At 27.5% G+C, this 27,537-nt stretch overlaps 1 protein-coding gene across 3 annotated transcripts; it reads right to left on the reverse strand.

The window, feature by feature from the left end:
• Nucleotides 1-1,577: 1,577 nt before the first annotated feature.
• LOC105194117 (glycerol-3-phosphate dehydrogenase [NAD(+)], cytoplasmic) lies at nucleotides 1,578-27,199 on the reverse strand. Of its 3 annotated transcripts, none has more exons than XM_011158852.3 (8): nucleotides 27,042-27,199; nucleotides 21,219-21,396; nucleotides 11,990-12,130; nucleotides 11,742-11,883; nucleotides 10,161-10,273; nucleotides 9,453-9,683; nucleotides 5,792-5,991; nucleotides 1,578-2,768 (listed from the first exon to the last, which is right to left on the reverse strand). In XM_011158852.3, exons 1-8 carry the CDS (start codon nucleotides 27,074-27,076, stop codon nucleotides 2,711-2,713), a joined length of 1,098 nt encoding a protein of 365 aa, XP_011157154.1. In that variant the 5' UTR covers nucleotides 27,077-27,199; the 3' UTR covers nucleotides 1,578-2,710. The 3 variants fall into 3 exon arrangements, with proteins under 3 accessions (XP_011157154.1, XP_039312576.1, XP_025994576.1); XM_039456642.1 differs by lacking the exon at nucleotides 27,042-27,199 and adding an exon at nucleotides 26,659-26,681; XM_026138791.2 differs by lacking the exon at nucleotides 1,578-2,768 and adding an exon at nucleotides 4,547-4,565.
• Between the last annotated feature and the right edge of the window lie 338 nt (nucleotides 27,200-27,537).

The raw sequence follows: 27,537 nt of genomic DNA on the forward strand, positions 1-27,537 counted from the left end.
TCTTCCAAGTTGATAGTGCAAATTCATACATAAAACAATGTCCTATTATATTTTGTTTTTTTAAAGATGTTATTCGTAAACAATAATAAACACGATAATACAGAAATTTTTTTCATAGCGTCATTTGTTATTGGGTTTACTATATTTGAGCTTGAGACTTGGAACATAGTATACCAACAAATCGCATTTGTTTATTGTATATTGTAGTTATATAAATTCCTAGCTGAGAGAGGTAGAACAAATACTCCGTTTTCAATCTGAACTGGAGTATTACAATTCTATAGATTTTAAAAAATTTGTCCAAAGACGAATCAGAGAAAAAACCCAGTGATTACAATCATTTACAAATTTTATTCACACCAGAGGACACAAAATTTTTATTTATGTATTCGCAGTGCAAAATTTCTTTTGAGTCTCACGATTATTATTGTTGTATACAAATATACAAAAAATTTAAAGATACATATAAAAAAAATTAATTTTTTTATGTATTTTATTTGTTTTTATTATTTTTTATAAATAAATATAAATTACAAAACATTGCATATTTTTTAACTCAAATCTAATTTTTATATTAATCTGAAAAATTGTCAGAAAACTAAAAATTTGTCATTTTTCAAGTCTTATAGTTTTACTAACAATAATTAAAATTTTAATTGCCAAATTTTTTGGTAGCTCAAACATGTCCTTTTAAAATCAAAGGAATTTTTTATGTTTACTGGCAAAGTAATTATAAATTTTTCAAACAACTATAGTAATATAATATATTTTAGCTTTTTGTAAATTGACAAGTAATTAATATTTTTTGGTAGTTATTATATTAGATAATTATGAGATTTGATAATTATTAAATTTGATACTACTTCTGAATAAATAGTATTTTTTTAGTTTATTTGTGATTGGAAAAAGTTAATCATAATACGATAATTTTCTCTATAATGAACAATATGATGAAAAGACTTGTGGAAGATCCGCCAGACCCCAGTACAGTAACAAAAAAAAGTGTGTATGTTTAGGATTAATAAATTACAAAAAGCACAATGTTCTTCAAACATTCCTCAAGCTTTTGACAAAACATAAAACTTTCCGAGTACTGTACATTTATAACATTTGAATGAATAGAGTACGTAAAATGTGTAAGAAATAAAGCAATTTTTATATAATGGTAATACTGAAATTATGAGCAGACATAATCGATATATTCTATCGGATACAGTTAAAAACATTAAGATATATTTATATCAATTATGTACACAAATAAAAAAATAAACAAAAAATCATACAATTTACAAATAAAAATAATAAATAATAATATAAATTTCATATATATATATGATAATAATAATATCATTCTACAAATTTACGTTTGTTCTACTCAAAGATGAAAGCTCTGAAGATTATATATATATGTGAAAATTGTAAGTAAAATAAAAAAGAGAAAACGTACGTTATTAAAATGTTAACAAATTGCTTAATTCTCTGCCAAAATAATTTTCGATGACATCTGATATTAATTACAAAGATAGAGACCGTATTATATAATTATATTATATGGCGGAACATTATACGCAAAATGATTCCATATAAAGAAATTCGCTTTATTATTTCATATTCACCAAAATTATTAATAAGAAATATCTCTAAAGAATTTCAAGAAGTTATCTTTATATATACATTGCAATACAAAATCTTTGAAAAAAAGTATTATTATAAATAAAAGAATAATTAATAATCACAACATGAGATGTGAATTATTTAATGATCTATAAACTATCACAGTTTACAGATTTGTAAGTCTATAAACTATCACAATTGCATCGAACATCGTTTAATATATTGATCAATATTATTAGTAGAACCTCTCCTTTGTAGAACATTCAAACTCGCTCGTTTCATTTGTTTATTATTTAAATATTCCTAAATTTTTTTTTTAATGTAAAAATGAGCTTTTTAAATTTAATAATGTCTCTGCGAATAAATAAAGAATGTAATAAAGGATTACTATGTTAATACTACACTCCAACCATTAGCAACGTGATAAGTAGTGTTCTTAATTTTCCAGAAAAATAAAATCAAGAAAAATCCGAATTGTTCTGTTTTCTTTTTCATAAAATATGAAAAAAAGCACTGATAATGATATCTGATTTTATTGATAAATTACTTATTAAATCTTTTAAGAGAATTAAAGTAACAGAATTACCGAAAGAAATTAAAGAATTACATATGATATGTTGGTAATTGGAAATTCTTTGTTCGTTTTTAGCAATTTATTTTTAAAAAATTCCTCAAAATAAGTCACTTTTATGAGCTTTAAACTATAGTATATATTTAAAATAGTCTTTTTAAGTATGAAAGAAATATTAAAACCATTGACGCATGCACATGCGTAGAAAACAATAAAGGTGGCATTAAAGGAAAAACCTGTAAAAAAATACGGCAAAGAACAAAATGTTCTTTTCCAAAAAAATTTTGGAAAAATGTTCCTTTCCAAAATTTCTGAGAATTTTTCCGGGTTAAGAACACTAATAACAAGCACGCAATAAAAAAATCCCCAATTAAACTCCAGCTTAATAACTAATACTCCACTTCGGTTTGACAATGGTTAAATAAATTCAATGTATCATTGAATTAGCATTACGCATTTGTACGACTTAGGATGTTGATTTTTAATGGCGACCAGTCTTCCTTCGAAGAACGACGCACGGCATCCTCAAAGATGGCATTTGGGCGACTTGAGCTTCATCGACGACGGAGAGGCGTCCTCGTTCCTAAATACGGAGTGAATGCGAATTAACCCCTTCGGGCTGACACAGTTCCCGATACAGATATTTATCGTCAGCCTGAATTAAGTAGCTTTTACAGCTAACTAATGAATGAGGATTGCAAAAAAATGTTATAAAATATGTAAATAATTTTTAGAAACGATAGAAGTAATCTATGTGTAGATGTGTGCGTGATAGTATATAAAATTATCTATATATAATATATAATATACATATTATATAGCTAGGATGATTCACATAACGTGAGAATCGCAATTAACTTGAAAAATAAACATTTTGTGAAAAAATGATTTAAATAAAAGTTGTGGTTTTGTGGGGAGAATAAAACATGTTTGATCTTAAGAGGTCATTTTAAGGTCAACTTTTCTTTTTTAAATGGCAACCACTACTTTTTTTACAGATAAAAATTGTAAAAATTGAGTTCACAGTGTTTTCAAAACTGACGTTTTGATTTAATTTTGAAGGTGTCATTACTTCATTATCAATGAATTATTCCATCTTTGCAATTGTTAATTATAAAACTCTTAAAACAAGTAACTTAATAAGTATGTCGGCTCAAAGTTATTTACAGCAATTAAATGATCAATATAAAACACATTTTATCATTAAATTATTTGTTTGAAAAACCTTACGGTTAACAATCACGAAAATAAAAAGTGTCACAGATAAGTAATGACGTCATCAAAATTAATTTAAAACCAGATCTGAAAACGTTTCAAAAATGTTGTAAACTCATTTTCAAAAACCTGTAAAAAAATATTGCCATTAAAAAAAAAAAGTTGATCTTGAAATAACTTTGAAATGACATTCTAATGTCAAATAATGCTACGCCATCTTACTTCCCCTATAAAACTACACAACTTTTATTTGAAACATTTTTGCTAGTGGCTTATTTTTATAATTATTTGCGATTCTTACATTACTCAAACTACCCTGTATATGTGTACATACAATATACACATAGTATAAGGGAGTAAGGCATTTAACTTGAACCATCTAAATATCTCAAGAAATATACATCCTTTGAAAAAATTAATCTAGATTAAAGTTGCTTGTTTTAAAAAAGATAGTAAGATGACACTATCAATTGTGTCGTATACGACGCTACTATCATCAAAGAACCGATATCAATTTTACTTTTTAAAATCAAAACTCCTATTTTTATTTCAATTACAAGAATATGCTATAACAAATAAGGGTTTACATTTTAAAAAATGAAGTTAATATCGGTTTCACCGAAAGTAACGTCATCTACAACATAATGTCAATAACGTTATCTTATTATCGCTTTCGAAACAAACAAATTTGATCTAAGTCAATTTTTCCATAGGATGTATATTTATTAAAATATTTAAACCCTTCAAGTTAAATACTTCACCCTATATAATATATAAAATTTAAACAATAATTTTAGAAAAGTAAAACCAAAATTAAATATGCATAACAAAATGTTTTAATTATAAATGTTTAAATATTCATGTAAAAAGTACTTAAAGTATGTGAATATTTATAATTAAAAGATATTATAATTAAAAAATAAAATCTTCACCAAAATTTTGTTATCTTTAATTTTTATAAATCTAAATATTTAAATATTCACATCAAAAGTGCCTAAAGCATATAAATGTATAAAAATTTATAATTGTAAAAAAATATAAATATAAAGGTATATAAAAGTAACAAATACGAAAAATAATATATAATAAAAAAATATAATTACCTCTAGTTATGAAAACCACAATCACAATTTTGTTAGTCTTAATTTTCATGTTGTTTTATCATCTAAAATCATTTAAACTTTCATAATTGTCCTTAAATTTTTTTCATACTGTTAATTTTTTTTGTTGCCAAACATTCTGTATGTGTATGTGTGTGTTTATGTAGTTTATTATTTTCTTCACGTCATCTCAATACGAAAGTCACTCCTGAAGCTCATCAAAATGTTTTAATAACACTATACATATAATTTCATTAGAAAAAAGTTAAATAAAATCTAGAGTTATAAATCATGCATGAATAAAGGAAACGTCCTTTAAGATTGCAGGAAAACAAGGGACAGAAGAGCTAAGTCTTACTTTTCTTTATCAATAAACAATCAGTTATATTTGTTTTTTTTCTCTCTCTCTCTCTTTCTCTCGGTTTACATAACAAAATTCGTTCGCTGGCAACGCATACAACAATCAACGATTGGGGATCTATAGATCTAAATTCTTCTACTCGGTCAAAACGTTGAATAAAGTTCTTTGTTGCGATAAAATATATATGTACATATATTCACATTGTAAAATATAACAATTTATTTATTCATCACGTTCAACGCGATGTGAGATTTTATTGATTAATATACTCGAGCTTTTTAAATCTATATTTAGAGCCCTTGGATCCGTAAAAAAATTTATGTATGATTTATGGAGTCACAAAATCAAAATTTAAATAATTTGTACTGAGAACAAATGGGAATGTTATATAAAAAATTTGAATCATAAAACTTCTCAAGGAATTGAATCCTCGGGGCTATGCATTCTATAAAATGTTAGATTTATAGAATTTTATATTTGCGTGAATATCTCAAAATTTGTTATTTCGATTTTATAAAATTTAGAATCCTATGTATGTGAAAATTACGTTTCGAAATTGTAGATCCATAAAATCTTGGCACTATTAAAACTATAAATAATGCAACTTCATAAGACTTTAAAATCAGAAAGCAGTCGGCCTTGATCCAAGATTAGCATCAGTGTTGAGTTATCAAGTCTCTATATCTGATATATCTATATGTGTTTCACTTTACATAGAAATTTGAAATGATTCTGTTTGAAAAAAATGTTGGATATTTGAAATTTTAAGCAATCTATGCTCTTTTCGATCCGAAGAACTTTGGCCATTTAGAAGTTAGATTAACTAAATTCTCAGTGATAAATGATCCATAGATCTGAGCGGGCTAATTGTTCCTATTGTTACATTAGTGAACCACTTTCAAAATGCTATGATAACAATTGTGAGCTTACATGTGTTCCGGATGGCTGCGTATGCAATCGACTAAATCCATTGGTTTTAGCTCATGAATGCAAATCCGATGAACTGCCGTGAACAGTGGAAACCTATTTTCCATATTCTTCGCTTTTAGCATGTAATTGACTTCTTCGGCGGTAAAGGGACCCTGCAGTTTCTGTCCGTTTAGCATCTCTTTCTCCAACGTTTCGATAGACTGCAAATCACATGTATTCATTGCGTTATTATATAATAAAATAATTTATAAAAAAATAAAATAAATTAAAAATCATATATGAATACATTATCATGTTATTAAAATGTAATATTGTAATATAGCATGCAAACTTTAAAGAAACATTTCAGAAACCTTAAATTATAACATTGCAAATGCTAAATGACTTCAACGTTCCAAACATTAGATTCTATGTTGGTAAAACATAAACATTTGAACGTTTTCATAAACGTTTAAAGTCTGATGAATTTTTTGCAAACATGGCAATGCAACATTCAGAAACATTGCTTAATTGACATTTAACATTTATTTAATGTATAATGTAGATTTCTTACATATCATTTAACATTTATTTAATGTATAATGTAGATTTCTTATATATTATGTACTTATATCTTATATTATATTATTTAAAAATATTAAATAAAATAAATATATTTATAAAATTATTTTCTAATTTTGCAAAGTCTAAATTTAAAAAGTATTGATTTTTATTTTTAAAATTAATTCCTCTGTCTTCATATCTTCAATTGATTCTTATTATAAAAAATTAGAAGAATTTCAAATAATAAGAATCAACATTCTTTTGTAATTAACCTTGAAGCGGACACGTGGGGATCAAATTGACTCAGACGTACGAATAAATGAATGTTTTTCCGTTTTGCTTTTATTTGCGACTCTACCGCTCTATCTTCCTTTTATATCTTAGTTTTGACTTTAATTAAGCATCAGTAATGCATAAACTACAGCAAAAAGTGCTTGCCGGAGCGAGCAAGTTTTTACCAATTTCTGGAAAATGCAGTAATGCGTGAAGGCTGGATTCGGAGAATCGGAGAGTCATATGCCAAAAAATATTAAAAGAGTAGTAAGTCTTATTAAATATTACAGAATATCAACGAGATACTTATTGAGATAGTCAAGTAACAATTAACTATCAGAAATGTTATCTGCAATTGTGAAGGAACACCAAAGCAAGCAAGCTGCAAAAAAAGAAAGGCAAGGCAATATATACACATATGAACTTTTCAATTTTACACCAAAGATAATTATTACAATCTCTATAATGTATGAAATGTTTTAACAAAGCAAAACCGAAAAGATGCAGTTCAGGCTGCGAGCAACTTGACACAAGCTCTTGTTGATCATCTAAGTGTTGGGTAAATAAAACTTTTGTTCATAATTTACTATAATTTATACGCACACTGATATAAGACTCTCGTTAATATTGTTTTCACAATGTAGCTCAAGCGTACTTAAACCAGAAAATACTAGATGCAGAAGCAAACTAACTCCAGCATGGCTCGATTAATTTTGTCAGCAGACGTAAGCTCTTTAAAAGAAATCGGGAAAGAAAATTGAGCGTAAAGTATAGAAAAAGACATGAGAACCATAACTATATACTATTTTGGAATATTCATACAAAAGTAAAATGTTTATGCATTGCTATGTATATCTTTATGTAACAAAATTCATCTAATATATTGTATTATTTTCAGCCACGCAAGAGGATCAAAGTACTGGTAATGTTTAAAAGCATGAACGGATGGGATGTCTACTCTTACGAATATAATCTGATTGTTGTCACAAACATTGCAAAGATTTCTTTCTTTAACAGTTTCATCATGTAAAAGAGTTTGTATTAAAATAAAAGGATAATGCAATTTAAGTTAAAGATAATTTAAATCAAAGAAAAACCTTTTGTACATAATTTTTCATAAAATTAAATGTATGATTTAATGTCTTGTTTTAATTAAACAGAATTATTCAAATGTTAGATGTTTCATTTATTCCAAGATCCATATTTATTTATATTATTTTGCGTGTGTGTATGTGAGAGTGTGTGTATGTATATTTCATATGTATAATAAATTGTTACTACTATAAAATTTAATTTTTGCTAATAATAATTCTCATATAGTTTTTAATTACATGTGAAGGCCTATAAAAAAAAAAAAAAAAAAATGATTTAGAAAAAACTTTTATAGCAAATTAAGAAGAAAAAAATCTTTAATAATTTTTAAGTTATCAAAATTTTATAAAAATTCAAAAATTTTTAATTTACTTAAAAATTAAACACATTATTACATCTTAAATAAATAAAATAATATCAGTAATCTAAATTGACTAATTGTAAGTATCAACGTCAAAATGACGACAGATTGCTATCTAGCAAATAGTACAAATTAATCTAGAAAGATATTTGACCGTTAATGTAACATACAAATCTAAATAAGAAGGCCTTCCACGGTCGTAGCTAGATCTTTATATTTACTCGTGTGATTTTATATACTTTCTCAGATTCAACACAAACTGCGCGTTGTTATTTTCGATCATGACACAGCTATAATCGAACAAGAGTCAGTAATATCACATTTATTATTAAATTAAAATTAATTTAATCATACTTGATGCTCTTCAGCATCTAAATATTAACCTTTTCCCCTTGAAAAAATTGTAAAGAATTTATTGCAAAAAATATCACCTTAGCCAGGTTTCGAGAAAGCTAGCATCTCAGCTAGAGAATCTGAGAAAATACATAAAATCATACGAGTAAATAAACAGCACTAAGATGTAGCTGCGATCGTGGAAGGTCTTCTTGTTTAGATTTATATGTTACATTAACAGTCAAATATCTTTCTATTTTAAATCACGCTGCCTCGGAAAGCGTTCTAACTCATAGTCGATTATAGCGAGAAATATCATCACAGCCTTAGTGGTCGAGTTGGCTAAGACATTCGTACCGGAGATTTGAGAGGTCCCAGGTTCGAACCCTGGCTGAGGTGATATTTTTCGCTATAAATTCTTTACAGTTTTTCAGGGGAAAGAGGGTTAATATTTAGATGCTAAAGAGCATCAAGTATTATTAAATTAATTTTAATTTAATAATAAATGTGACATTACTGACTCTTATTCGATTATAGCTGTGTTATAATCGAAAGTAACGGCGCGCAGTTTGTGTTGAATCTGAGAAAGTATATAAAATCACACGAGTAAATATAAAGCACTAAGATCTAGCTACGACCGTGGAAGGCTTTCTTGTTTAGATAAATTAATGTATTTTTTTTAACTTTGTATGCTTAAAATTTATTTTTATTTAATAAAAAAATATGTCATACTATTTCTTTTCAGAAGAATATCTTTTTGAAAAATAATTCGTTCAATGTTGCCTCAACGTTATAGAAATATTTTGATCATCAATAAAAAAATTAATATAAATTCTAACAAATTTAGAAAAAATTATTTTTTCAATGTTAAAAAAAACCCTTCAACATTGCTTCATTTCAACAATGTTCTTTCAACATTCTGTACTATTTGGGAATATTCTTGAAAATTTCTTTTACAAACACTAAAAACCTTTTAATAATCTAAGCAATCTAAAAATTTCGTCAAATTAGTCAAAATGCAAAATTGATGAATGCTCGATTCGATAAATTTTACATTACCTTGCCAGTTTTGACGAAGGCCTCCGAAACCTTCCTATTGCGTCCACCGTAGCACGTTGTAATCAAATCGGCCACTCCGCAACTTTCAAAGAAGGTTGACAATTTTCCTCCCGGGAAGAACACATCAACAAATTTGATCATCTCCATAAGGCCTAGCCTGATCACGGCGGCTTTCGTATTGTCACCCAGACCCAATCCATCGACGAAACCAGCTCCGCAGGCAACTATATTCTATAAAACATTAATACGAACCAATTAATGTGTTATCTAAATCTTAATTCAAATAAGAAATGATTTTAAAATTAAAGGTATTAATATTTATATTTTAAATAAACTATATACATATGAGTCAACAACAAAGTTGTATAAATAACATTATATTTTTTTTAAATAATTTAATTTTTAATAACAAATAAAATATCTATATAAAAAATTAGATTTCTGTTTCTTAATTACATTTCCATTAGACTATATTTCTACTTCTTATTTTTCTTTTCGCGTATTTGAAAAAAAATATCATTTAAAAAATATAAAAATAATTTGTTTAATCCAAAATTGCCGCAAAATTGTTTATATTGCTTTTAAATGCAATGTAAAATAATCTGTAATTTTTTTACAATTTTTATTATTTAAAAAATAAATATAATACATCCTTAAATTTAATATAAATTAAATTAAATTGATCAAAAGTAAGTAGTCATTATTTACTTTTAGCGCTCCGCAACACTCCACAGAATCTACATCTTCAACAACTACCACCCTGAAATATGACGTCTGGATCAAATTGCGAAGTACTGGCGCCATCGCTTTATCCTTGCAGCCTGCAAATTCCAATCTAAATTGCAGATCTTATTTTAATAGTAAATCTCTTCAACAGTAAACCCATATACTTAAGGAACAGAAATTACGCGATTTACATAAAGCTTTTCAAACATGTTTTATAACGTATAATCTCTACTTTCTGGAAACTTCAATTTAAGACTATATGTATGCTATGTAAGCTCTTCAATTAAAAGCTCCATTAAAGCCTTATGTACACGATGCTAGAAATCGGTCTAAGATCTCGATTCAAGTTCTCGAATAAAAATATCTAGTACTTTGATAATTCTAGCTAGCGTTATCGTTGAATATGTGAGATTAGCTACTAAATTGTATACCAACATTAAAGTATTATGATTCTTATTTATTAAAGATTGTAAAAATTACAATTTTCGATGTCCAACGTTACATTAACCCACATTCATCAACTATACATATTTATAAAGAAATAATGTTGGCACTATGAATTGAATCTAGCAACTAGGAAAAATGAGACGGGATGCATTTTTCTGTATGAGATTTCAATTCGAGATTTTTATCCGAGTTGCTTGTGTCCGGTGTCCACGATTCAAGTTTTAGTAACTTTTTCTCGGATCGAGAACTCGGATCGATTTCTAGCATCGTGTATACGTAAGGTTGACCTTGCATTCGTGCGTTATGAATCAGGCTAGTGAGGCGTGAAGAAAAATAAGATCAGTGTATGCAATTCGATAAAATACAGGATAGTCAAGATAGCAGAATCAAAAAAAAATATTTTTTGTAATCATTGAACGCTTTTTTACGCGATCATTTATTACGCAATCAATTTTTGTAAGACAAAACTGTGCTATCGCTAAATGCACGTTTCTTATCGTTAACATTATCTAACATAATATCTTTCGAGATATTAATTATTTGTTTAAATAATCGCGATTAAACTATTACATATTAACGGTCAAAATAGTTTTTTTTTACTTTGTTGCGTTAATTTTTTTAGGTTTTTTAGAAACTTTTTGAGGAAGTGTTTTTCAAAATTACTTCTTTTGTCCTATATTTATTTATTTCAAAATTAATGTCCTATTTTTTTAATAAAAAATACGAATAATAATTTATTCGTAATAGAACCAATTTGATTTCTGCATTATTTATCGATAACCATGATTCCGGATCTTCTAATAGACTAAAAATAAAAAAACATTTTAATCACAATATTTACTGCTATCGTCGCAAATAGAATTATCTTGATAACTTAATTTTTTATATTTTTTGAGACTTAAACACTGACAGAAAATCAAATAGATCTATTGTTAAAAATATATTATTCATATTTTTTATTAAAGAAAAATAGAAAATCAATCTTCAAACAAAAAATAAAGAGCAAAAAGTAATTTTGAAAAAATATTTACCTACTTTTCAAAAAAAATTTCTAAAGCACAATAAAGTAGAAAATCTCTTTAAATATAAGATTAGAATTTTAATCCCTTTCCTTACCAATGGTGGTCTCGCAGAACATCTCGTCAGCCACTTCGGAAGCCAAGTTAGCACCCATCAGGACCGAGATTGGAATTTGCAGTTGTCTCGAAATAATGTGAGATATAAGCTCGACGCCACCACCTTCCTTCTTGTCGAAGCCCTAAAAAAAATATTCCAAATATGTAGCAGTTCCAATTGTAAATTAACAAGTAAAAAACTGGACGTGATGTACGTTCAAAAATTATATACGGGACATTAAGGTGTACCTTGATTAACGACAGACCGACAGCGGTAGGTTTGATCTTTCCCTGCAAACTGCTGCATATTCTTTGGATAAACTGATGCGGAACTACGAATATAAGTATGTCTGCGTCTTTTGCAGCCTCCACCACGTCCGGGATCGCAATCTGGAATGAATTAACACTAAAGTGACTAAATCTTGGGTGACTACATTAAGAAAATAAATGAGAGAAAAGGTTGTATTGAATTAACATTAGTTCGCTTCCAGTGTTCTGGAATTTCATGAAGGATATTAAAAAAAAAGCAGTTTTATATATTTAATTTGAATTTGTAAAGAAAATGGCAGATAACAGAATTCCTAAAATGTTCTTAAAGATACTTCCAACAAAAAAAGAGAGACAAAGATAATTCTGGAATAAAGGAATAAAAAAACTGTAAATAGAAATAGCAATGTAAAAAAGCAAAATGCAAAGGCAGTGCGACTTAAAAAAAAAGAGAAGATAAAATAATTTTTACAGATTTTTTGTCACTGAAAATGAATTCGCAAACGACATCTGCAATATCATGACATATATTAAAAAAAATTAGATTAAAATTTATTAAAAATAGCACTTTTAGACACTTTTGAGCTAAAATAGCTAAAAAATATGATGTGGTAAAACAATTTCATTCGCGGAATCGTTTTCAGCGACAAAAATCTATAAGAATTATTTTGTCCAAATTATGATCTAAAATTCGTATCATACAGTGATGTCATTAGGCTATACTTGATCTACTTGAATTTGTTTAATGTATTGATTTAATTCAGATTTAGTCCATTGCGTAAAATAGACGTTTTTAAACGTTACCAAAATGGTAACACTGAATGTTTTTAAGACGTTTTTAAAATATCCATAGATCTAATCTGGATGTTTTGAATTTGTTCAAAATGTCTAAAATATACATTCTAATTTTATGTTTTCAAAACGTTATGTTTATAAAATGTGTTGTCTGGGTTAATATTTATATATTATAACAAAAATTATGTTACACTAATAATATAAACAAAAGAATAACTAAATTTTGTATTTTGATCTACAATATTGGATCAGCCATTTTTATATTAGAATTTGGATTGTAGACTTCTCAACAAAGATATCAAAGATCTATATATACCAACTTTCATGAAAATTTACACTCTGTTTAATAATTTCTTAATAAATATCCATATAATTAGTAACCATTCTTTTTCAAATTTAAATAATATTTATATTAATTAGGCAATTATACAAATTATTATATTTTCATTCATTAAACAATTAGTAAATTAACTAATTTACACACAGAGATAACGATTTCTTTGAACTTAATAAATTTTATTGTAACAAAACAAATTTATTTGGAATGATTCAAACAAATCAATAAATACGACTAATAATAGTTCGTCATCATTTTCGTCAAATAATAGAATTGAATAAAACAACAACATTTTTATCCAAGCAAATAAAGTTTTGTACATGTATTCCATCCAATGGTATTCCATCCAATGATATGTATTCCCTCCAATGATTGTCAACCACAGTTAAATGTCTTCCAGAATGAGGGAGAAGTCAGTTAGAACTTCACGTTATATCGGAATAATTTTATATCTTCAACAGGACATGACATAATATCAACGAAAAAAAGACTAATGTAAACACGGACCACTCAATTTCTTACTGCACTTTGTTCTACGCAGTGATAATGACTTACAATTAGTGAAAAGTCGAAACGACTGCAACTGTATATTTTATGTAACGTAAAAGTATAAATCGCACTGTAATCCAGCATGGCTTGTTATGTTCTTTTTTCTTTGTCATTCAATTTTGAATCTGTCAAGTCAATAGTATTATTATTCTTAATACAAAATATTTTTTTCGAAGTATCTCTCTGTTTTATACTGAATTTAATTTAAAGTGCGGTACAAATTTAATTCAGTATAAAATAAAAAAATATAATAGCTACATTGAATATATTTTATTTTATCTACAATTGTATGTAGAATATATTGTTCTTTCAAAATTCAATATATTCAATAAATATAGTTAATGAGCTTCGCGTATATTTTTTGCATTTTTTATTACATCCGGCAATATTAAATCAGTACTAAGTATTAGCCAAAAAAGTAATGGTTAATTATATTATCATTACTAACAGATCTCAATACTTATTTTCCTTAAGTATTGAGTCAATAAAGTATAAATCACGATCGTTCACGTCTCGAATGTGTAGCATACAATGTTAAATATTAAGAAGATGCCACTTAAACGATTCTAAATATAGACAAGAAGACGACCTTCACATTTACAACTTCACAAAATAAAATTCTTTATATTTATTCTTGAATGACCATTTAAGATTGTATTGGCTATAAATAAAAATAGTGGTAAGATAATAAAATTTATTTAGGAGATAGATTTTAGGCATATATATACTTTCAAGATGTTTGGATAACTTACAAACTCCTTTAAAAATTAAATGTAATTATTAGTTACTATTATATATTTCTTATGAAAATTCGCGCAAAACTTCACGTTAAATTTAATCGCTTAAAACATGATTAAAAAAGCTACAAAGGTTTTGTTTATGAACTAAGTTGTTGTAAAGTTTTGGAAATAGGTAAATTTTAAAATACGCGGCTAAATGCGATAAGCGTCACACGTCACACGTTAACTATTTAACTGCGCAGTCATGTTCAATATTTTTAATAGGAAAAACTAGAATATGCACAAATAATATATAAAGGCTTATTAATCTTTAGAGAACGGATGGAATTATTTTTAAAATTTTATAGCTTTTCTTTATAAGTCAGATTTATTATAATTCATTCTATTCCTTGTCTAAAAATGTAACATTGTTTCAAAGCCACTATATTAGTTGCTCTGTGGTTCTCTGTAGTAATGTCAATATTTAAAAATTGACAAATCGTTTAAAAATGTATTATAAAAACTAGGTTTGCTGAATTCAGAAATATTAGAAATTTAAAATTGAAAATAGCAAATTTGGGTAGATTGACAATCTGCATGAAAAACAAATTGTAGATGTTTTTGTTCTCAAGTGTTTTTTTTTGTTATTTAACTTTTTATTCGGCCGTATACATTTTGAGTTATACAAAGTTAAAACAATAACATAAAATTTTGTTAATATGGTTTTATAAGAATTTTTATATCGAAATATTTCATCAATAAATCGATTGCCATTCTAAAAAGCGGTGTTTAAAAACATTAAAGATATCATTTTATGCTTGTTGTTTAATGTTAAACAGGGATAAAATGATATTTTTAATGAAATTTCTAATAGTATTTTTAAAGCTTCTAAACGCAGGAAAATTCTAAACAATAAAAAATTAAAAATATATAATTTTGTAACAAGGTACTGTGTTTCTTTTAAACTAAACTAATTTTTTTAAATTATTTTTATGGATAACCATATTACAACCACTTTTTTTCTTTCGATTATGCAGTGCATTAGATTTTTATAAATCACATCCTAAATAATATATATTTCATTACTTTGAGTTTAGAATCCGTCAAACAACACTCTGACGAATGTAATCGTTCAAGTTCCAATAAAAAATATTAATTATAAACAAAGTTATTCAATAAAATGAAAATGAGTATCATATTATCCTCTTCTCTTCTACAAAATATGCATTGTGGAGTTACTCCACGAATTGATTTTACGTTTCTTGTCTATATGTTTTTTGTTTTTTAGTTTTATTTTGTTTTGTTATGTTTTTTGTTTAATTTACATAAACGTTCGACTTGAGAAAAAGGAAAAAACAGCTTGTGAAAAATAAAACTCAGTCGAAATTAATACGATATGTAGATATAAGTTTTTTATTTAGGAGTATATGTAATCACTGCCACCTACCGATTAATTTCAGTATTAAAAATCTGGCAGAACAAGTATTGAAAGCAGGAATAGAAATTACAATTTCCTTATAATACAAAAAAAAAAAAAAATAGAATAGCGCCATTATCAGAACTCCTGTCTTATAAAGTAAAGATTAATAATTAGCAAAAACATTTTATTAGTTTAGTTTCACGCAATTAAAATCAATGAGCCTCAAATCGAGAAATTCAAATAAAATTTCAAAAATCGTTACATTCTTAATAATAATTTTCAGCAAAATCACTTTTGTTGAAATTGTATAATCGATACAATCTTAAAACTGTTGAATAATATATAATTGTAAATGGCAAAAGATTTTTCGACGCAAATTTTGTATCTTCAAATATAGGATTTCTCGATTTTTTGTATTGTAAAAAATTCTAGAACTTTATATTTCTAAAACTTCAGATATATCAAATTCTTGGATCTTTACTTAGCGCGACGATTTTATATTTGAAAGTATTGTATTTTTCTTTTGTGCTCTTGAACTTTGAACCTTCCGTTTTCTTAAAAATATGTGAAAGCCAGGCATATAGTTAGTAACAAACCGGTTTGAAGAAGCAGATTATCTTTGTAGCCTGTTTTCTTTCAGTCAATATCTAAAAAATTGTGAAGGAAAGTGATATTGGTGATATAATTAAATTGAAGTGATGTATCGATAACGCGGGAAATCCTGAATGTTTTGAGATAAAAGAAATCGCTGGTGTAACTTTGTTTTGATCAAACAAAGTCATCAGTCATTTATTCTTATCCTGTTATCGTCATTTCTCTTTTTGTCCGGACATGTGTACTTTTTCTATATGTATAAATAAGTTGATAAATAATAAATTGGGTAAAAGTTTAAGTTTAATAACATTAAATAAAATAAAATAAACTTTATTCCCTAGTAAAGTTTCGCTTCAAAGTTCTTTAATAACTCCAAATTTACATCAATTTTGTTTACGCAGAAAGAATAGTATCGAATATCCAATAATAGTATCCAATATGAAATAAAATGCGATACCGATTCTGTCAAATCAAATCAGTAGGTTGGAGATTGATAAAATCGTGCGCGTTCAGTACCGTAGATGAGTTTTGGTGACCCTTCCTTCGAATATAATACTTACAAAATTAATTATCATTATACATATAATCCATGTTACAATTATTTATATTATTATTTAAAAAAGTTCATAGTTTATTGTAAATGTCTTAATAACAGTAATTGCAATGTATTAAATAATAATATATTTCTTTTAACGAAATTTACATAAAAATTATTACAGAGAAATATTTGTAGTTAATTTAAAATCGAAATTAAAATTCTTTCGTTCCCCTTTTTTTAATTTTACTGACAGCCGATTTCATTATACTGTAAGTCTACCCTATTTCTTTTCCGGATAATCCTTTGTCAAGGTTCTCAATTACTCCTAACTTTATTTTAATAGATAAATTTTTCCGCCGTTTCTTTTTGTTCGACTCCATGTTTATTTATTTGCTATTATGTATTATGATACCTCAAGCATCGCGGAATTCTTACGTTGACACTTTTGCATGTTTTCACATTTACGTGCGTCATTGCTGGCTCGGTCTTTGCGAGCTCTCTCCATGTGCTTACTGGACACTGGACGTTGCTGGAGGAAGAAAACTACAAAATCGAACTTGACAGAATCAGTATCGCAATTTAACATTTTATATATTTTAACAATCATTGTTTACATAATTTATATGTGTAATAACTTTCTATAAAAAAATTTGATAATTTTTCATTTTAGTAAAACATATAAACTTTTCATAAACTATTGTTAATTTATTAATTATTGATTTATTGATTAATAATTATTTCAATATTATAATAGTCATTTAAAGAGCACAATACAATTATTTTGATAATAATAGAAGAAAATCGCCCCATTTTGTTTTTGGATAATATTTCTTAAACAAAAGCTAAAATTAAAACTTTAAAAGGATAAATACAAAATAGAAAGTGTCTTCCATCAGATGATAGAATAGTTTTTATACTATTTCGTATTTTGTAATAATTAACGTTTTTGTAACATGATCTAAAAAGCATGTCTGAGAAATTGGACCCCACAATTGGCATCCTAAGCAGAATTCAAGCAGTCTCGTAATGGAGAAGTTAACTATGAAATAAATTGATAAACAAAGTAATAAAATATATTTTCATATATTAAACAACAAAATTTATAAAATTATAAAACTGGAATTAAATCTTTCTACTTTATAAACTTTTTTGGCACTTTATTACGTAAATCCGACGCTGTTTTTCCTGTCTTAAAATACTAAAAAAAATATGAAAAAATTCTTGAAACATCTGTCAGCATTGTAGTTAAAGATTTCATAGTTATTGTCTGTTCTGACAAAGAGGTGTACAAAGTCCATTTTATGTTGCATAGCAATTTTGTGTTTCAAACCGCATTACAAGGAAAATATGAAAAAAAAATATATATATATAAACAAAATTATATTTATATATACATTATATATTATATTTATATTTATATATATTTAGTTTCAGGAAGCTACAAACATGTAAAATGATCTAATATTACCAATAATATACTCACTATTGTTTCCACTGTGCAATTTGCAAGACACAATCGTGCAAATTTTATTTTCGTTTTTCAAGATGATTGTTTTTAGCAGATTTTATATTAAAAAAATATGAATGTGTAAACTGTGAATTTTTATTTCTATAATTATCTGATCAGCATGTTTTTGTTAGTACAGTGAAATTTTTAGTTTCCAAGAAATACGGGGATGCCGCTTTAGGAGAGATGGGCCAACATTGGCGATTCTCTTCTAAAATTAAAAAATTCTAATTCTTGATTTAAAAATATTGTTATATTTTTTAGCTTAATATTTTTTTCCTCTCAACTCATGCAATTAATGAACACTAACAATATATTTTTCTTGATAAAACTACACAAAATTCTTTATGTAAACAAATTATGTTTATTTTAATATTTAATATTGTAAAAATGAAGATATTCTTAAAGAACGTTTTTTTTGTATTGCGATCAAACGAAGAGCAGAAATCAGCTTCAAATTAAAAGCAAAATAATAATAAAAATAGTAATAAAACACCCTTTATCTATATTCCCTAGTTAAACCAGACGTATTTCAGGTCCCCTTCGTTACCCTTCTTTCGACGCGTTCTCGCTTAGTTGTACACGTTGTACAAAGTCATGTCTTCAGAGAATAAATATTTCATGAAGTCGTGTTATTCTTAGCCGACTTTATACAGCGATTTTTACACAAGGGTGAAACGAATATATCCTTCATTGGCTATATTTTCAAGAGAAATATAGCCAAGGGTAGTTTATTTCTTAGAGCAAAATAAAATCCCACAGTAAATAATGTTATAATTTAATCATTTTAATTAAAAAAATTAAAAGTACTGATTTTAAATGAGGTAAAGGAGAATAAATATATACACCGATCAAAAAACTTTAATGAAATTTGATAACATTTTACTGAATTTTATGCTTATTTTGAAAAACATTTTGACCAGTGATTTCATCAAAATTTCAATACAAATTAATTATTATTATTATTCAATAATTTGAATAAAATGAAATAAATTTGTTATTATTATCTGCAATTTTTCATAGCAATTTCATAAAGAAAAATAAATAAAATTTATAAAAATTGAAATTTAATAAAACGTCAAATTCATCAAAGTTACATCAAAGTTTTCTTAAAATTTTTCTTTTCAAAGTAGAAAAAAACAAACATGATGTTCTTGATAAACAACAAAAAAAGTCTGGAGATATGAGTTTGCCATTGTGACAACAGAAGATGAGATATGAAGACGCGCAATAAATCAATACGACCACCTTGATTGCGGTCAGAGTACAACGATTAAAGTTCAGGATGAACCGTATTGCTGTCCGCAATATGATAATGATTCCGGACTCAAACTGACCACTCATCTTCTCTTTTCATGTAAGACACGCGAGAAATCTAAAACTAAAAGATAGCAGACGTCTTTTGGAAAGCGATTCTTAGCGACTTTGAACAGTTTGAACTTCAAATTTCTGTACTATGGAATCTTCCTTTAAAGAAAATTCTTTACGGAAAAACCATTAAGAAATTTAGAATTTCAAAAATTCCGAGAGAAAATTGAAGTGCTAAAATAATTCAAACAACTAAAAACGTACAATTAAAGAAATTTAAGAATTACCAATGCTAGTGATAATTTTTCTTGAAATTCTACATAAATTTCAGAATTATTATACAATTATATAATTTTTTAGAAAACTCAAATTTTTATATGAATAATTTCTGAAAGTGTTGAGAAATTCTACATCGTTTTTAGAAGTAAAGACTTATAGAGGTAAAAGCAGGTAATATAGATAAGAGCTCATTTTTGTGAATACTGTAAGTAGTAATCGTTGGAAGTTGCTGCAAAACATGCTATAAATAGCGAACTTGTGACAACGGATTTCTTCATTACAAGTACTTATTTATTTTTATTGTTTTTAGAGATATTGGAGACATTGGCGGCATTTTTTATCTAAAAAATTGAATAATTGTTCCGTTTTTCACTCTATTTTTTGTTTATATTGTACGGATTTATTAAATAACACTAAATTTGCTATAATATTTAGCTGAAACATCGGTAATCAGCAAAATACCGTCTACGAGAAACATTGCTAATTTATATGCAATAATTGTTATTACAAAAATTTGAATATGATGATATTGATACAAGTTAAGAAGCAACAAACGCAACAGAACACATATAAAAAAAAAAAAAATTATAACCAAGCTTCGAACGCAAACCCGATTCTTCAGAGTGTCAGATTTATCAGATTTTCAAAAATTTATAACTCGCAAAAAAGCCGTATGTTAATAAATGCCGCAACGTATTCTATTTTTGCTTCACAAATCACCAAAAAATTGCATTGAAGAACTGGATGAAAATTTCTAAAATTCTCCTTGTATACGTAATATCTTGCTAGGAGCGTATACTGGTCTTTCTCGATTTTATTTGTATTATCTTCAAATCGCGTTTTGATATTCTAATATTAATTATCGTCTAGACAGATTATTTATGCTTTCCTTATTACACGATTTTTTTTCATGTAGGCAATATAAACTATGTAATTTATTATAAGTTGGATAATACAGAAAACGTAATCAAGTTATAAGATTGTATTTGACTCTAGTGAAAATAAAAGTATATAATATTAAAAATCAAATAAATTATTTATATTATAGGCGTTCAATCCTAATTTTTTCATTATGTACTTATGATAGTGAAAACTTTACCGACATGTGCGATAAGAAATACAAAATCTGCAAAGTGTTAACTGTCGGTCAAAAGGGTTGTCTTACCACGTTCTCAGGAATCTTATGCCCCGGAAGATACTTGACGTTCTCATGCGTCTGGTTAATAATCTCCGTCAGCTTCTTCCCATCAATCATCTCTTCGTAAACGTACATGGTGACACGATCAGCGAAGCTGCTCTGTTTCTTCGCGTTCATGCCGACTATCTTGGCGATGGCCGAGCCCCTGTGAATTCATGATTGTGATAAGCATCCTGATTAACTTTTCGCGTGTCCTAGTCGAATAGTTATACATGAGATAATTTAAAACAAGGCTTTTTATAATAGCATATCAATCGAGCTTCGACTTACGTCTCCGTTTTACCCTTTGTGGTCACCCAGGATCTACTGGATCCCAAAAAGTTAATACAAACATACTTGACACACTTCATACTTCTTTTTCTTTAAAAAATGGCCACCTTTATTTCTTAGATAACAAATTCCTTTTTCTTGGGACGCAAACTTGTACTATTTTTTCTGAAAGTGTCATTGTAAAGTAGAGACATACATTTTTATAAACAAAAATTAAAAATTAAAAACGTTATGATTTTTCAGTTAAAAAATTTATTCTTCACAAATTGTTATACTTTTGTGATTTTTAAAAATATATAACAATTAAAATCTTTACAAATATGCTGTATCTTTATGTTCTACTGAGTGTTTAAAGCATGCTCAATTATTTTTTTACCTCAAAGAACGAAAACTGTGAATACGACTGATTAATTGCGCTGAGATCATTTCACTACCACTGTAATTATTACGGGCTTTCAAAAGGTGTGACCACGGAGGGTTAATATTGGTACTACTGATTGATTTCTACTATTTAAATATACTATACACACATATATGTATATATATATATATATATATATATATATATATATATATATATAAAATATGTATGTGTATGTATATGTGTGTGTGTGTGTGTGTGTGTGTGTGTGTGTGTATGTGTGTATATATATATATATGTATATATATAAAAAAGGAAAAATCTGTATACAACATCAGTTTATTAGCCAGAGTTCTTCCAATCATCCTAATTCAGTTTTATAAAAACGCAGTGAACACTAATGACCAGCAATCATCCCACAATGTCTAAATAGACTGTAACGAAGTAATTATGAGTAATTTTGGTTTCAGAATTCGATGCGCATTATATCAGATATCATGATATCTCACTACCCCACACGATCCGTTGCGACTCTTACCTTCCCTCTATATTTTGTATTATAAATATATTATATACTATACCATTTAAGAACTCTCTATTAAAATATACAACATATACATATAATGTATTACTCTATTTAATATACATTCTATTTAAACATTATTAATATAAAGTATTTTAAAACAGATTACATGTAGTACATTTTTACAGTATATTTAACGCTTCGGAGATATCGTGGAAATTAATTTAAAGACTCAGACGAGTTTTTTCGATTTTAAATTATTCGATAGACGGTAAATAAAAGGGAATGGATCTCCTCTCTTAAAAAAGTCAAAAATTTATCAGCTAAAGATGTCGTATTTTATCAATCATGTTTCGCACAGCGGCAAGCACAAACTGATCGTATGCAGCAACCCAGAATGTGTGACGAAGTTGTTTTGCCAAAATCAATTGTTTTTTTTTTTGCTATTTTTAACCTTTATTTTGATAGACAATATAAATAAAAAGTTTTTTCATCATAATGAATATAGAAATGCCTAACAGACTTATTATTTAAGATGAAAGAGCGTTCTGCTAAGAAAATTGTGCATTTTTTGTGCGAGTATGCGAGTGATTGCGAGATTTATTTTACAGCGAGCTTCCTAACAACAAAACTGACGGCGAAAAGGTCAAAGATAAGAGATGACGAGTAAAATGCCGACACTTTAGAAAACAGTGAAAATAATGAACAGGAATCAACAATGGCAGAACGTCGTTGCTCTTTTATAAAAGCCTAAAATAATTTCGATGCTACGAAACTGAGTTGGAGAAAACGTTCTGTGCTTTATTGAAAATGCGATGAAAAAGTTTTATATTACTGAGCTTTATGTCAAAAAAAGTACAAAGAGCATTGCACGCATTTTTTTTTTTTTTTTTTAATGTAGAGTATCATAATAATGTGTGATATATATTTTTATATATTTTTTTTCTTTAAACCATTTACACTTGTCTTCAATAATCATTTCTAAAATAAAACAATATTTTTTTAGTAAAGTAGTCCTTTCTCCGTCTTTTCTTCTGTTACTTTTTTCGTATTTTCTGTAAACTAAAATTGCTGATTTCTATCAAATAATTATACTTTTCTAAAGCAGGCATCATTACAGTACTCTTTCCTCCCCTACTAACCTTGGACTATTTAAAGCTACAATTCTTTTTATATACGTGTATATGTATAAAAAGTTATGATTTTTTTACTGCAACAATGAATTTTTCCTTAAACGAATTTTGTTTCAAATTCAGACACGCATAAAAAAGTAAAACACTTCCAAGTTATATAATTATACAATTTTTAAATATTTAAAGAGTATATCAGAACTTTTCTATCAGCGACTTAGGGTATGATTAAAAAACGTTACCATCTCCGATAAGCTCCGATAAGATCGGCCAATTAAATTTAAGAATAGTCTATAAAACTTAAAATTGATCATATTATTTTGTTTCCTGTGTCTATTTTCAGCAAATTATAATTTATTTATATAAAATATAATATTTTAAATTAACAATTAAGTAACTTTGATTAAAATAATTTAAAAAATTCGATTAGAAAACGTTTTTAGTACGTGTTCGAATTAAAGACTGAATTAGGAAAATTCGTAGTTGTAAAAAATTTGTAACTTCTTTATATGTGCACATAAAAAAATCGTAGCTCCAAATGGTCCAAGGTTAGTACTTATCAATTTTAAGTTTTACAGTTAGCAATTCATAAATTTAATCGGCCGATTTTTATGTTTATTTAGTTGATAAAGCCAGTCCTGAGCAGTGAAACTCAATGGTATCTATGGGGGATTAATAATACAGTTGAAAAGTAAACTCGTTAAAAAAAACTTGTAACAAAGTTACAGCTACAGTTAAGTGACAGTTTCAATTATGAGTGGAGTTCTAAATGGGTCGAAGAACTTGGCCTATTTTATATATAGATTCGGTCCTCCCCTCATGAAGAGATGAGTAATACGTCAAATTGTAGAGCATAAAGATTTAAACTGCATAAATGCCAACAGTTATAACTGCAGATCAGTGTTACAATCTTATCAATATGGCATATGAGGTATATTAAAGCTAGAATATAATCGAGACATGTAAATAAAACACGGTAATACACCACGATAATAAACTATATTGTGAGAGAACGTAACGGTGAAGGAAAAGATGTTATCAAATATTGTACATATAAGAATGGTGCCCTGTAAGTTGTTGTGCTCACACGTCACTCATTTGGTATGTAAGATATGCCAAAAAATCACTTGCTGAAGATATACAAATACCTTCTAAACATTAATTATATGTATCTTGGTCAGTTTCAACAGCTGAGCTCTGATGATAAGCAACTAGAATATCTTTAAAATGTTAGAACTGCTTTCTATTGTAGAGGATCTAAAACTATTTAATTTTTAACATTTCTATAATTATTTACAAAAACGAATACAATTGGTAAATGTACGCGAGGGATCCAAAATGGACAAAATTCTTTGCAAAATTAAATGTTTTACAGGAATACTTATATTAATAAAATTTAAAAAATTTTTCTTGAAGTCTTATATTATTTAATAATTATTGCAACATAATTATTATAACGTAATTATCATAACATATCATTTTTTCAATCATTACTGATATGTAAGAAAAAAAAAATATTACCTTCAATAATCGCTCTAATAACATCTCAAAATATCTTTAATAATTTTTTATAATTATAATATTTTTATAAATTGTATTTAGAACACTAAACATACGATAACATACATTAAAAATGTACATTAACGTACATTTAATTATGCCGATCCATGATTAGAACTTGTATATAAACATTTTTAAATATAATATTTCCAAAATTTACAGTCAATTGAATACATAATAATTTCATCTTTGAAATCGTAATCTTTACTGCTTGTACTGACAATAACAATCTTCTTAAATTTTAATTATTAAATTTACACAAATTAATAAAAATCGCCTTAAATCTTAAATTATCCTTAATTGAAAACGTCACCTTACTTTTCTTCAGTAACTGTAATATAACTTAATCTTCTTTCATGATCATTTTTCAAAACTTTTCATATATGTTAATTATAAAAGCCTAAGATTTTTTTCTAAAATTTTTTGTCGTATAATTTTTGATAAAACGTTATAAAATCTAGAAAAGTTAAAAGTATATTTTAAAAATTATGGAATGAGACATCTCACAATCAGAATATTTCGGAACTCACATGTTTGACAAATTTTAAGACGAGATCCCTATAAACGCGCTAATATTATTCAATGTTGAGTAATATTTCTGAAATATATATTAATAAAAATAGTTATATGTCCATTCTTAATACATATTATATGAATATTGTATAAAAAATAAATATTATTTACTTTAATATTTTAAATTATCGGAAATACAATTTTTAAATTTAATAATTAAAATGGGTTTATAAATATTTTATGCATAATAATATAAACATGAATGTGTGACTACAATAATATTCATAGAATATTTTTATAATATTCCACGAATATTGAAGTAATGTACTATAAATATTATGTAAAACAAACACGTAACAGAATATTCTCATAATATCAAAAAATATTAAATAATATTCTAGAAATATAACAGTTATTATATTCCTGATGATTTAAAATATTGAAATAAATAATAATATTTATTTCTTCATACAATATTTATATAATATTCTAGGAATATTGTTTGCTTATAAGAATGTAGGCTTTCTGAATATTTTTGAGAAAATTATAAAAAATTTATGAAAATTATATTAAATTATGTTTATAAAATTAAACAGAAATTTTGAAAAAAATCTAAAAAATTCTACAAAAAATTTTTATCAGAGAACATAGGTCAATATTTTATTTACGTAACATTCTTGAATTTCTACTACATAATCGTAGCACACGCCAGGGACTTAGAAAATTTTGCTCATTTAATCGGAAAAAGCAAGAAATTTGTCCAATTTGAAATTTTTTAAAAACTCAAATTAAAAATTTACTGCACGTTAGATCTTAAAAACACTTCTATTACAAAATTCACACAACTTTTTGGAAAGTCCTTTCAGAGTACACATGAAATGTGAAAGGCTAAAATATTTCCGCAAATTTTCCGCAACAATCGGCGATGTACAAATAATAGTCTGTAAACTACATATTATGATCGTTTGAATAATTCTGGCGTAAATATTTATCTTCCTACACCGCGCGCGACAACATTATCTCCCGCTTATGACTTTCTCCCGATATTACCATAACATTTAATTAACTCTCTCAGCACTCGCATGAGCGAAGCACGAGCACTCGGCGCGCGCTTCGACGCTCCGGTTTTCCCGCTCGGCACGTGATTAACGTACGCCCGAAACAGACATCGGGCTGTGCGGAGTGCAATTAACGCGGATTCCGTTCGCGCGCGAGATGCTCCTCCCGAAGGCGTCTCAGCGACGATCCCATCGGGGGGGGGGCACGTGATAAACAAGCATACGCCAACGTATGTCCGCATGTGCGCGCGAAGGGCACGTGCGAATCGATCGTCGCGCTTCTCGTCGACGTTCTCGCCGACGACGCTGGAGCGTCCGGCCGAGTGCCGCGCCGTCGGGGAAGATCCGTTTATCGCTTCCCTCCTGGAGACTCACCAGTTGCCGGAACCGATGATGCACACGGATGCCATGGTGTTCTTAAGGATATGCTTCGACGTGGGTAAGCAGACGAGGTGAGGCTCGACCGTGAAAACGCGACAACTACCGCTTCGTCCGGGCGCCGATGAGCGACTGGAGCAGCCGTCGTGAAGGGGCCCGAAGTCCGGAGACGGCGAGGGGAATCCAGTTGAAGCGCGAACGACGCGTGCGTCATGCCACGCGCACCAATCGCAGCCTGGATTGATAAGAATGTATCATCGAGTGGGAGGAAGCAGAGTCCAAACTGAAAGAAATAGAAGATACGGTAGCGATAATTTTAAACTCGAATCGTTTTCATGATATTGAGATCGCTATTCAAGTGTTATTAAAATTTTTTATAAAGGCAAGATTCTTACTAAAGCATTAATACATGCAAAATTATTAGTATAATGTTAGCAGAGATTGGAAGTAACGCCTTACAAATAACGAGTCATCATTATTTTTATTTCTTTAT

This window comes from Solenopsis invicta, chromosome 13 (assembly GCF_016802725.1).
Source record: "Solenopsis invicta isolate M01_SB chromosome 13, UNIL_Sinv_3.0, whole genome shotgun sequence".
In the NCBI taxonomy this organism is placed as follows: Eukaryota; Metazoa; Arthropoda; class Insecta; order Hymenoptera; family Formicidae; genus Solenopsis; species Solenopsis invicta.

Bases quoted from the DNA above. Each gene is read 5' to 3' on its own strand.
- LOC105194117 (XM_011158852.3), bottom strand. From the start codon at position 27,076: ATGGCATCCGTGTGCATCATCGGTTCCGGCAACTG. The intron at 11,884-11,989 runs GTACACCTTAAT...TATTTTTTTTAG, and splicing joins TCGGTCTGTCGTTAATCAAG to GGCTTCGACAAGAAGGAAGG. The intron at 10,274-11,741 runs GTAAGGAAAGGG...TGGAATTTGCAG, and splicing joins GTTCTGCGAGACCACCATTG to GCTGCAAGGATAAAGCGATG.